Here is a 12,916-nt window from a genome sequence, read left to right as displayed (position 1 = left end):
GGAAAAGTTGTCGGTCCAGAGATGACAATGCCAGTCTCAGGGATAGTACGGTTGACCGAATAGGAAGTCGGCCAGCCTCAGCAAGTTGGAATTGTGTAATCTAATGGCTAGATGTGAGAGAACATAAGAGCTCATGAGCAGCTGAAGTGTTATGGAAGTGACTTTGAACAGATAATTCTATCCATTCTCACCTTAACTTCATACTCTCTTAGAAAAGTTGGACGACATGACTCAAACAAACGGCCACAACGAGCTTAATGGCCATAATACCGCAACCTCCAACGGAAACATGAATGGCCATACCAACGGACGTGTCAATGGCCATACCAACGGACACACCAACGGGCACACCAATGGCCATGTTCCAGATGGGAACCATACTGAGGGTATCAACGGCCACAGCGCACAGAGTAACGGACATACCATGCCCATTCCTACTGCTGCTGAAGCCAATGGCTCAAGACCCCCCTTTGAACCCGTCGCCATCTGCGGAATGGCGTGTCGACTCCCTGGAGGAATTGCCTCTCCCAGTGACTTGTGGGAGTTTCTTCTCGAGGGAGGCGACGCTCGAAGCCGCGTTCCTATGACAAGATTCAATATTGACGGTTACTATAATGCTCACAAGACTGGGAGTGCCAACTGTCAGTACGGCTACTTCCTCGACGAGTCCGTTGATCTGGCCGGGCTAGATACATCCTTCTTCTCCATGTCTCGCCGTGATGTCGAGTGGCTCGACCCTCAGCAGAGGCTGATGCTTGAAGTGGCCAGGGAGTCGGTCGATGATGCTGGTGAGGTCAACTTCCAAGGCTCGAGCACCGGTGTATATATCGGTTCGTTTGCGAATGATTGGTACGATATCATGGGGAGAGATCCTCTACACAGAAGTGTTGTTTCGACTATTGCATCACATGACTTTATGATCTCGGAACGTATCTCTCACGAGATGGATCTGAGAGGGCCAAGGTATGAAAGTTCACTTATTGATACTGGCGGTGACTAACGATTCCATAGCATGACCATCCGAACCGCCTGCTCATCTGCGTTGGTCAGTCTTAACGAGGCTTGTATGGCCATTGGCAAGGGTGACTGCGAATCTGCCATTGTCGGAGGAACAAGTCTCATCCTGGCCCCTGATCTGCTTACACGATTGGCCGACCAAGGTATTATCAGCCCTGATGGTTCATGCAAGACATTTTCCGCCGAAGCCAACGGCTATGCTCGCGGTGACGCCATCGTCTCCATTTACATCAAGTCACTGAGCGCCGCTATCCGAGACGGGAACCCCATTCGTTCCATCATCTCTGGTGCTGCCGCCAACTTTGACGGAAAGACTAATCCTCTGACGAACCCCAGTGTTACGGCCCAGGAGACATTGATCAGGAGAGCGTACTCCGTCGCAGGCATCCGTGATCTTTCAAAGACAGCTGTGTTTGAGTGCCACGGAACAGGAACTGCAACTGGTGATCCAATCGAGACTGAGGCGATTGCTTCTGTGTTTGGCGAACAGGGAATCTACCTCGGATCGGTCAAGCCTAACCTGGGGCACTCTGAGAGTGCCTCTGGACTTACTGCCGTCCTCAAGGCTACCCTGTCTCTGGAGCACAATATGATCGCCCCCAACATCAAGTACTCGCCCGTTAACCCCAAGATTCCCTTCGAGCGCGCTAAGCTCGTCATTCCCGAGGAACCAACACCATGGCCTGCGGGACGTGACGAGCGTATTAGTATCAACTCTTTTGGTGTTGGTGGTTCCAACGCCCACGTTATTGTTGAGTCTATCGAGAGCTTCATGGCATCTCACCCGCAAGTTATCGCTAAGCCAGTGACCGAACCAGACTCTCAGGACGAGGGCCCCAGACTGTTGCTGTTCTCGGCCAAGACTACGCCCTCTCTCAAGGCAATGACTGCCAGCTACCAGGCCCTCTTTGACAGTGGAGATGTGTCGAACCTATCTGACATTGCATACACGCTTGCAAACAGAAGAGAACACTTCAACCACAGGTCTTTTGCCATCGCTACCAAGGAAAACATTGAAGTCAGCACCTCCGCGCTCTCCAGAGATAATCCATCTTCCCCAAGTTGTCTCATCATGGTATTCAGTGGCCAGGGCGCTGCTTGGCCCCAGCTTGGACGAGAGTTACTGCTCTCCAACAGCGTATTCTCTGGTACTATAAATGCGCTACAGTATCATCTTGGAACGTTAGGTACTGCTTCGCCAACCTGGTCTCTCGCCGAAGAGATTCTCAAACCAGCCCGAACCAGCAGAATCTACGAAGCTGAGTTCTCTCAACCGCTGTGCACCGCGTTACAGATTGCCCTCATTGACACATTTGCCTCGGTCGGGGTAAAGCCTGATGCTGTTGTTGGTCACTCTAGCGGTGAGATTGCTGCTGCTTACGCTGCTGGGGCTTTGACGGCGAGGGAGGCCATCATCATTGCCTTCTTCCGTGGTTCAACTACTGCTGAGCAGAAGCACTTACAGGGTGGAATGGCTGCGGTCGGTCTTGGATGGGCAGAGGCGGAGAAGCATCTCAAGCCCGGAGTAGTGATCGCTTGTGACAACTCGCCTACCAATGTCACCATTTCTGGCGACATTGAACCTCTGCAAGCTGTAGTGGCTGAGGTGAAAGAAGCCCACCCGGGAATCCCCGCCACTACTCTCAAGGTCGACAAGGCTTATCATTCTCATCACATGCTGGGTGCTGGCGAGATCTACCACGCCGCGCTCGTTGATTCAGGAGTTGTTGGGAAAGCACCTCAGATCCCTTTCTTTTCCAGTGTGACTGGCGAACTCCTTTCTGGGACAGAAAAAGCGAATCAGCTTGGTCCAAAGTACTGGCAGACGAACTTGGAACGACCTGTCTTGTTCCGATCTGCCGTGTCGTCAATCATCGCATCTTCTGAGCCAAACCATCACCAAGTCTTTTTGGAGCTTGGCCCTCACTCCGCTCTTGCTGGGCCCCTGAGGCAGATTCTGGCCGACAAAGCAAGCAAGGCTTCGTATGTCCCATCCCTGGTCAGAAAGCAAAACAGTGTCGAGAACTTCCTACAGGCCATTGGAAAACTGTACACTTTGCATATGGATGTTGACTTGAAGTCACTGCTTCCCAGTGGTTCTTGCGTCGCTAGCCTGCCTTGCTACCCCTGGAATCACCAGAATCGTCTCTTCTTCGAGTCTCGTTTGGCCAAAGAATGGCGAGAGCGAGAGTTCCCGGACCACAACCTCCTGGGAATAAGGAGCCATGAGAGTACCAGCCTAGAGCCATCCTGGAGAAATCTCATCCAGGTGTCTCGTACCCCATGGATTGCTGACCACAAGATCGGTGAGACGATAGTCTTCCCCTTTGCAGGATACATTGCTATTGCATCAGAAGCCTGCAGACAAATCACTGGGATCCAAGAAGGAGTTAGCCTGCGGAATGTCAAGGTCCACACGGCTTTGGTTATTGAGGAAGATGGTGCTACAGAGATTGTCACTACCCTGCGCCGTGTGAAGTTGACAGAGGAGCAAGACAGTGAGTGGTGGGAGTTCTCTGTGAGCTCACACAATGGCCACGTATGGATCAAGCATTGCTGGGGACAGGTTCGGGGAGAGCAGAACCCATTCCCTGAGAAAGAGGTTATCAAGAAAAGTGGCGATGTGCTGCCACGAGAGGTCAATGCTTCCAAGTGGTATGAAGTCGTTTCTGAAAAGGGGCTTACCTATGGGCCTACTTTCAACACCATGGAAAGCATCTGTACATCGACAAAACCACCCCATCAAGCCTCAACTACTATACAGAATGGTGAGAACCGATGGGATGATGCTTCAGAGTATCACATGCACCCTATTGTCCTCGACACCTTCTATCAGTTAGTGAGCTGCACATCTACGCTTGGAATCTGCCGTTCCTACCGACGACTCGTTGCCTCAAGCATTGAGTTCATGACCATGGCTCGGTGCAATGATGAGATAGTGAGCATCGAGGTGTCTTCAGAGCTTGGTCAGGACCTCGTTGGTAGCGGTACCGTGTTTTCAGGATCGAAGCCCGTCATGCGAGTCATCAACTCCCATTCTTCATTCTTTGAAGAGGGAGATGTAGGCGAAAATGCCGAAGTTCCCATCACGGCAAGATGCGAGTGGGTGCCAGACATCGATTTAAAGTCGCTTGGGGATCTTGTGAAGTGTCCCGAGGATACCGAGGACTCGTTCAAAAACCTAACGGAGCTTTCCAAGATATTGATCGCCCAGGCGCATCGATTGGCTGCCAGTGTTGATGTTCAAGTCCCACATCTGATCAAGTACAAGAACTGGCTCGACAAAGTCATGGAGCCGGGCCTTGCAGCTTTTGACGACGTGGAACTGGCCGACATGTCCAAGTCTCTTTCCCAGAAGATCCAGGACAACGGGACATCGCCAGCAAGACTTGCAGCGGAAGCAATGTTTGCGACCTATGACAAGCTTCGTGATCTTCTGAGCCAACAAGAGGCCGAAGTCAACGAGCTCGGCTCTTACTCATCACTTGAAATGGTGTCTCAGCCGGATATTTCAGACTTCCTCCTTTGTCTCGGCAACAAAAAGCCCACACTCAGAGTTCTTGACTTCTACTCAGGATCTATCGAGACAACATCCAAGGCCATCGAGGTTCTGACTCGCAATGACGGCACTCGTCTATTCTCCAAGTATACCATCGTCACGCCTCTACTGGGTATGCCAGAGGCTTCGAGCGAACACCTCAAGAAACTAGTGTCTGACATCGAATTCACGACTCTTGATCTCAGCCAGAGTCTAGCGGACCAAGGGTTTGATGATCGACAGTTCGATCTCATTATTGCCCCAGGAGCTGTGAGCTCGGCCAGAAACGCGGAGAAGTCCCTCGCGAGTCTTCGTAACTTGCTGAGCCCTAATGGAAGACTTCTACTCCAGGAACCTCGACCTGATTCGTTATGGGTGCAGTTCGTTCTTGGAACTGCTCAAGGATGGTGGTCATATGAGGACGAACGTGTCGAAGGGTCCATCGTAGGACCGGAAACACTCCAAAGACTCTTGGAAACATCCAACTTTGTCGGTGTGGAACAGTTGAGTCTGGCTCCCTGGGCTGCTACTGTTGTAGTGGCCAGACGGGAGCCTAAGAATACACCTAAAAAGCGAATCACTTTGCTGTGTCATGGAGAAGGGCCCTCTGAGCTGACACGGGAGCTTGAAGCTCAAGGCTACGCTGTCGATCGGTGCTTTTTGGACTAGACTCCTCCCCCTGGTCAAGACATGATGGCTGTTCTCGATGAGCAAGGCCCCTTCATCGAGAGTATCGACGCCGAAGGGTTCACAAAGCTCAAGACATTTGTCAACAGCGTCCAGAACCCCAATGGTCTTCTTTGGGTAACACGCCAGTCGAGCGTTGAGTGCCAGGATCCCAGATTCGCTCAGACAATAGGGTTCACTCGCACTCTCCGCAACGAAACATCCACGGATATTGCTGTCTGTGAGGTAGACAGCATCACATCGCCCGAGAATCTGGCAACTCTGGTCAAAGTTCTGGCCCAGTTCCAGGCCAGGAGTCAGGATGGTGTTCTCGGCCCGGATCTGGAGTATGTCATCAGTAAGGGTGAGGTTCTGGTGAATCGAATCTTCCCGGCCGCTCTGGATAAGGAGTTGGAGGATAAAGTGAGTGAGAGTGAGGCATATGTCACTATGACACAGCCAGGTCGTATGGAGAGCTTGTTCTGGGCATCACAACCTCCTACTGATCCCAAGGACAACGAGATCGAGGTTGAAGTATATGCCAGTGGCCTCAACTTCCGCGTAAGTACCTTTCCTATACTTATGTTTCCTTGTTAACTTGGATGCAATAGTACGTCTTAGTTGCCATGGGAATAATCCCACCGCCCAAGAGTCTCAAGTTTGGTTACGAAGCGGCCGGCGTTGTTCGAAGGGTTGGTTCCAACGTCACCAAGCTTCGTCCTGGCGATCGCACTATCTTTGTCGGAGAGGATACCTTCAGTACTGTTGTGAGGGTACCTGAACTTCTGGCCCAAAAGCTGCCTGACGACATCAGCTTTGTTGAAGCCTCGGCCATTCCTATTGTCTTCTTAACTGCTGTCTACGGCCTTATCGATCTGGGACGCCTTACCAGAGGCCAGGTACGTCCAAATAACACATATACTGACTGTATCTAGTCTGATGCTAACACATTTTGCAGTCCGTTCTCATTCACAGCGGTTGTGGCGGTGTAGGACTTGCTGCTATTCAAGTCGCCCGCATGCTTGGTGCCGAGATTTACACAACAGTTGGCAGTGAAGCCAAGGTTGAGTACTTGACCAAGACATTCGACATCCCCAGAAGCCATATCTTCAACTCTAGAGATGCGTCATTCGCCACAGATCTGCTGCGAGAGACTGGAGGTAAAGGTGTCGATGTCGCTCTGAACTCGCTGAGCGGAGAACTTTTGCACACAACCTGGAAGTGCGTCGCCAAATGGGGCACCATGGTTGAGATTAGCAAGAGGGATCTTCTCCAGAACGCCCAGCTTGATATGGGCCCTTTCTTGCAGAACCGCAACTATTGCTGCCTGGATGTTGACCAACTGAGAGCTGAACGTCCCGAGGTTATCAACCGGTAGGTCACTATTCCTCCTGATAAGAAAATCATTCCTAACATATGTAGTCTCCTCTCCTTTATTATGAACTGCTTCTCCAACCGCATCCTCAAACCAATCCGGGTCGATCAGGTGTTCCCTGGCTCTGCGGTCCTCGATGCCTTCAGACACATGCGACAAGGCAAACACATGGGCAAGATTGTTCTTGAGATCCGAGATGCTGCTGGCAGGCCTCTGACTGGCCCTGTTCAGGCCACTAAGATAACTAATCTCCAACTCGACGGAAGCGCATCATATCTGCTTGTTGGTGGCCTTGGTGGTTTAGGCCGCGCCCTCTCCGTTTGGATGGTCGAAAGAGGTGCCCGAAACCTAGTGTACCTGTCTCGTAGCGCCGGAGGCAGCACTCAGCATGACAAGTTCAAGCAGGAGATCGAGAGCATGGGCTGCAGTGTCCAGTTCATTCGTGGCGACGTCACCAACGCCGACGACGTCACCCGCGCCATTGGCGAGGCCTCTTCTCCTCTGAAAGGCATCATCCAAATGTCCATGGTTCTTCGAGACCGCATGTTTGAGGACATGACGTTCCAAGAGTGGGAGACAACAACTCGACCAAAGGTTCAGGGTACCTGGAACCTACACAACGCGTCTCTGGCTGCCAAGTGCCCACTCGATTTCTTCCTGCTCTTCAGTTCTTTATCTGGCATACTTGGTCAAGTCGGACAAGCCAACTACGCCAGCGCAAACACTTTCCTCGATGCTTTCGCTCGATACCGAGCTGGAATGGGACTTCCTTGCACATCCCTTGATCTCGGAGCCATGGAGGGCATTGGATATCTTGATGAGAACCAGGACTTGCTCCGGAAGATGAAGGGCACCGGATGGCGTCCTGTGGGCGAGAGTGAATTAGTCGAAGCACTTAACGTTGCTCTGATGCCTGCGTCCTCTCCTCAAGAGTACGGCGATGCATTCCTCCTCGGTGTTGCTCCCACTGTTCCTCTAGGAAGCGCAGAGAGTAGCACGCGTCTAAGCAAGGACGTGAGAATGGCGGCATATCACAACATCGGCCGTGGCCAAAGTGGCGCACTGCCAGCAAACGATGGTCTCCGTGCTTTCCTCTCTTCGGTCAAGAAGGATCCCAGCATCCTCAACTCTCACGAGGCTGTCAACACACTTGCCTTGGAGATTGGCAAGAAGTTGGCCAGCCTGCTCCTCACGGGCGACGTGGACCTTGACATCGGCATGAACACCGCGGATATGGGACTTGACTCGTTGGTTGCTATTGAATTACGTGGCTGGTGGAAACTCACATTTGGTTTTGAGATTAGCACACTCGAGATGCTTAGCATGGGAACGTTGGAGGCATTGGGTAAGCGCACTGCGGATGGGCTCAAGGGGCTGTATAATAACTAGAACATTGTCAGAGGAGGCGTTTGGGTGGTCGAAGCCTTTGCATCGCTTTAGTGATTGGGTTTGAGACCTTGATATTTTGGGCATCGTGTAAGCTCTCAACTGTGATATAGCAAGACAGGATAGATTGGCAAGATCACATCTTTATCTCAAGTTTAGGATATATCAGGATATGTCAGTATACCTGGCTTTTGAACTTGTAATGATAATCCAGTTGCTGAGTTTACTTTGATGCTTTATATTAAGGTCTGATGTTTTCTTAACTCCTCAAGTGGCAGATATGAATGTGTGGTGAGATAGATGAATGGCACGATTATCTTAGTCAGCCTACATGTGTTTGGCATCGCACCCAAGTTGGTGTACAAAAAAGACGGTGTCCTTGCTAAGGTCGTCTTCACAATAGAAGAGCAACTAGTATGAGCCCTAAGAGTTCAAATGAATGAAGTCATCCAGAACTTAATATCAAGGCACGGAATGAAGTAGCGTTCTCGTATAAAATGACCGCGTAATGTGGAATGAGATGCCCATCGCAAGCAGCTGATCACTAAACCCGACAGGACCTCACTCAGCGGGAAGCTCGGGCCCCTGCAAACTCCCGTAGGCCCCTAAAACAAACTGCCCCGCCATAGGAGTGATGTCGACGCTCAGCGCTGATTGGCCCCCATCGTTCTCTAATGACCGGTTTCGACGGAGCGAGATTGGAGGACACCACAGAAACAAGGGCGAGCTTACCGTCATTGTACATACAATTACACTGCATGTGCTCCATGTTTTGTTTCTAGACCCTTTTTCTGCCTGTGTCTTTGCCGTTCCTGTATTTCTGTACTTTTCTCTACGGTCACCAACTGTTTAGAACTCGGCTCCCTCGGTTGAGGTCCCCTGTCACCGTCATCTTTCTTTAAATCGACTATTCCTCTAGTTTCTGCGATAGTTGGTCTTGTGTTTCGAAACAAATGCTCAAAGGCGTGGTGACGTCAAAACTTACCTTCTAGGACATCTTACCCTCGAATATCTATAAGCTTAATCGAGCACGTGCAGTTTCAAATTACAACCAACCTGTCTCGTCCCACGACGACCTGACATCCGCCTGCGACGAGATGCTTCTCCTCCATCAAGTCGGCAGCCTCAAGACAGGCGAAGTCGTTCGATATACTATAACATATATACCGTCTCAAGACCGGATCCTACCGTCACCTGAGAAGCTCTTCCTGCGCGTGCGCAACACCTCGGCCATCGCTCTCCGAGCCGCTTTCGTCCACGGACCATATACTCTTTCCGCCGCCGCTTACCCCGCTGCTTTCAACCCCAACGAGAAGTTCGAATATCCTGAGCGCTATGGAGTTCCAGAGTTTGAGCCCATGGTCAAGGCGGGAGGCTCTTGGGAATGTGAGCTTGTGGTTCCGGTTACAATCCGACAGACTGCTGGGTTAGGAAGTCACGGAGGCTTTGGAAAAGCGCCAGAGCACGATCATGAAAGCGCCAGTTGGATTGTTGAGGTCTCTTCGCAGATTCTGTTTTCGACTTCTGCTGCTGTTGGGTTTGAGGTTGTGTTGGCTCGTGACAAGAAGTCGTTAAGCCTCAGCAGCTCGAGTCCTGTGGTCGGTGGACAATCCCAAGTTCCTCAGCCTGGAAAGATCAGCGATTACCAACAAGGTGCGGAGGCCAAAGAAGGACATCATGCTGCGCAGCCACGAGGTATATTTTCTCGCGCGATACAACTCAAGGTCGAAGATACTGCAGCACTGTGGAATACTCCTAGACTCCCAGGCTGGGATGACAAAGGAGAAGGGCGCGCTGAAAAGCGTTCAGGTGCAGATCAGCATGTAGAAAGTGTCGTCAAGACTGGCGATCCCGAAACAAAAGGCGATGAATCAAAACCAGAGAAACCCAAAAAGAAACAGAAAAAGGTCCACATGGTGGTTTTGACACATGGTCTGCACAGCAATCTTGGCGCAGATATGCTCTTCATGAAAGAGAGCATTGATGCAGCTGTCAAGCAAGCCAAGATCGATGCCAAGGCACGGCGGGCCCGGGAACGAGCCGCGAGAGAGAAATCAGGCAATGGCCTTGTCGAATCAGATTCTCACGACACAAAGGACATGGACAGGGTGGAGGGTGAAGATGATGACGACGATGATGATGAAGAGGTTATTGTTCGTGGCTATTCAGGCAACTCGACCAAAACTGAACGAGGAATTAAGTATCTCGGGAAGAGGCTCGCTAGATACGTCCTGTCCATGACATACCCAGATCAGCCATTCCTACCGACAGGGAAGGGAATGACAGATGCCATAACTCACAACTTTGATAAGCACGATCCTCAACAGAAGCCGGTACACAAACACAGTACTATACACCTCGGCAAGGATGGGGCTCATCTTCACAAGGCGGAACGTCCATACAAGATTACCAGCATAAGTTTCATTGCTCACTCTCTTGGTGGTCTTGTTCAGACTTACGCCATTGCATATATACAAAAACACTCACCACAGTTCTTCGACCTCATCAAGCCAATCAACTTTGTTGCTTTGGCTACACCATTTCTGGGTCTGAGCAACGAAAACCCTTTATACGTCAAGTTTGCTCTGGACTCTGGCCTCGTTGGCAGGACAGGAAAGGATCTTGGTCTGACATGGAGAGCGCCGACACTCGCACGGAGTGGTTGGGGTGCTATTGTGGGAAACTTGGGTGAGACGGCGCATAAGAAGGTTTACGGGGAGACGCAACCTGAGTCAAAACCGCTTCTAAGAATCTTACCTACTGGTCCTGCTCATACCGCGTTGAAGAAGTTCCGTAACAGAACCGTTTACTCCAACGTGGTCAACGATGGAATTGTACCGCTTCGCACAAGTTGTCTGTTGTTCCTAGACTGGCAGGGACTTGGGCGTGTTGAGAAAGCTCGGCGAGATGCTGGTCTGGTCGAAACAGTCGTTGGGTTCGGATGGGCTGAGTTGACAGGCACAAATCAGGCTCGCCAGAAGCAACTTGGAAACGGCTCAGCAGGACAGTCTGGTACTTCATCTCCTCAGACTCACGAAAATATGCGCGAGGTTCCGCAACCACCAAGCACGGCTATGGTCGATGATGACAGAGCGAGTCTGCGTTCTGTGGCAACGCCGTATGGTGATGAGGTACCATCTGACTCTGCTGATTCAACCAACAGCGGACCATTAGCGGGATTCTTCAACTTTTTCAAGAGCAATGAGCCTCCAAAGCCTCCCAATGTGTCGCAGAAGCAGAAGAAGATATACTCCAAGAGTCAGACTCTCAAGCTTGATGAGTTGGCTGATGGCAGTGTTGATACTGCTTCTGAGTCTGCTTCGACTAAACAGTCCAAGGTAACAACTGGTCATGAGGGCGAAGATGAGATGACTGCTCCTCCAAGAACGACTATCTTTGAATCTGCTGGTGATCTACTCAACCCCAAGGTACCCGACGTTGAGTACATGATCGATCCATCAAAGCGGCCGCGAACTATATTCCATGACCGGGTTTATCACCCAGCTGATATACCTGGTCCACCATTGAAGAAACGTCCTACTACATTGGTCAGGAGGAGGACGGGCCAACGACAGAACTCGATAGGACAGGCCTCTACCAGCAGCGCGGATTCGTCGCCATATCCCCATGTGAATCATGAGGACAGTTCATTGTCAGCTAAAGACTACGATGACACAGCGAACACGAATCCCGATAAAGATATTTATGAAGTCATCGACACTTCAAACATGCGAGTTGAGGAGAAGATCGCAAGAGCCTACCACAAGGACCTGTCCTGGAGGAAGGTTCTTGTAAAGGTTGAGCCCGATGCTCACAACAACGTTCTGGTCCGCCGCATGTTTGCCAACGCGTATGGCTGGCCTGTCATTAAGCACTTAGTCGATGCCCACTTCAGCGACTCGGCGGCCTCTCGCCTCCGCGACGAGGACGAACACAACCGCGAGCGGGCCCGCAACATGAACGAGCCTCCTGACGAGCACGGAGCCGAGCTCAAGAAGAGTCGAGACAACTTAGCAAGTATGACTCGAACGGATAGTGAGTCTCGGGAAGCTATGGATAAAGTATCGGATCTTCCGAAGTCACAGCAGTCCCAAAGAGGGAGCGATGCATCCATGCACCAGCGGCCAAAGACGGAACGAGCGGACTCAGTGACATGGAGCGAGCGAGACTGGCACGATAGCGACTGCGATAGTGATCTTGATTTTGGAGGTGATCTGCCTGCGCCAACGTCCCCGTCGGCGCTTCATCAGCAGGACAAGGGCAAAGAGGCGCAGGGGCCGTCGGGCGGGTGGAACTGGGCGGAGAAGATTGTGGGCAAGGGGGGAGCTTCACGGGCAAAGAGTCCCGTGCATGGAGCTAAAGATGAATAAGTCCGGGCTTTTTCAAAGGTGCACATTGTGTTGTACGACTATGGATTGAGAAGAGATGGAAGTTCATACAGGATAGAAGGGGCGTTGAAGCGAAGCATGTCGATACCATGACAATGAATCCAGAGCCAATCCAATTGATCAATACACGAAATACCAATTCCTGTCGAAATACGTGTCCTAGAACCTATCGTAAGAGCTCAAGGAATTAGCTCGGAGCTTGAAGAAGCAAAGCTGTAGGTCTCAGTTCCAATGTCTCAGGTACCAAACATCTGGGAGCACTAATCGAGCGATTGTAGCACCAAAAAGGCAAACGGGGCTTGAGTCGAAGAAAATCTCCATGATGGGAACTATGGGGAAGTGGGCAGACAGACAGATTCTGTAGGCTAAAGACTGCGAATAGTCTCCCTGCATAAAGAGGCTTTTGGGAGGTGTTCGTTATGGGATGTCAGAGCGTTAGGATCGAGATCTATATGAGACATGGCTTGAGTGATGATGGGAACATGATGGGTATTTTTTTAGGGGAATTCGAGTTGTCCGATTGTGTACAGTCTGGTGATCTGAAAA

At 51.1% G+C, this 12,916-nt stretch overlaps 3 protein-coding genes across 3 annotated transcripts; all 3 read left to right on the top strand.

Moving 5' to 3' along the window:
• Positions 1-226: 226 nt before the first annotated feature.
• Positions 227-5,224, top strand: FSUBG_1750 (polyketide synthase; the record flags this gene model as incomplete). The annotated part of the gene is made up of 2 exons (XM_036679451.1): positions 227-963; positions 1,012-5,224. The coding sequence occupies 2 exons, from the start codon at positions 227-229 to the stop codon at positions 5,222-5,224; spliced, it is 4,950 nt and encodes a 1,649-aa protein (XP_036542667.1).
• A 24-nt stretch (positions 5,225-5,248) lies between these two features.
• Positions 5,249-7,985, top strand: FSUBG_1749 (polyketide synthase; the record flags this gene model as incomplete). The annotated part of the gene is made up of 4 exons (XM_036679449.1): positions 5,249-5,782; positions 5,833-6,120; positions 6,180-6,595; positions 6,644-7,985. 4 exons carry the CDS (start codon positions 5,249-5,251, stop codon positions 7,983-7,985), a joined length of 2,580 nt encoding a protein of 859 aa, XP_036542666.1.
• Positions 7,986-9,079: 1,094 nt separating this feature from the next.
• FSUBG_1748 (lipase ROG1) lies at positions 9,080-12,352 on the top strand (the record flags this gene model as incomplete). The annotated part of the gene is made up of 1 exon (XM_036679448.1): positions 9,080-12,352. One exon carries the CDS (start codon positions 9,080-9,082, stop codon positions 12,350-12,352), a length of 3,273 nt encoding a protein of 1,090 aa, XP_036542665.1.
• Positions 12,353-12,916: the final 564 nt, after the last annotated feature.

The sequence above is a fragment of the Fusarium subglutinans genome, assembly GCF_013396075.1.
Source record: "Fusarium subglutinans strain NRRL 66333 chromosome Unknown NRRL66333_c0000014, whole genome shotgun sequence".
Lineage (NCBI taxonomy): Eukaryota > Fungi > Ascomycota > Sordariomycetes > Hypocreales > Nectriaceae > Fusarium > Fusarium subglutinans.
This window is presented reverse-complemented; position numbering and strand designations above follow the sequence as displayed.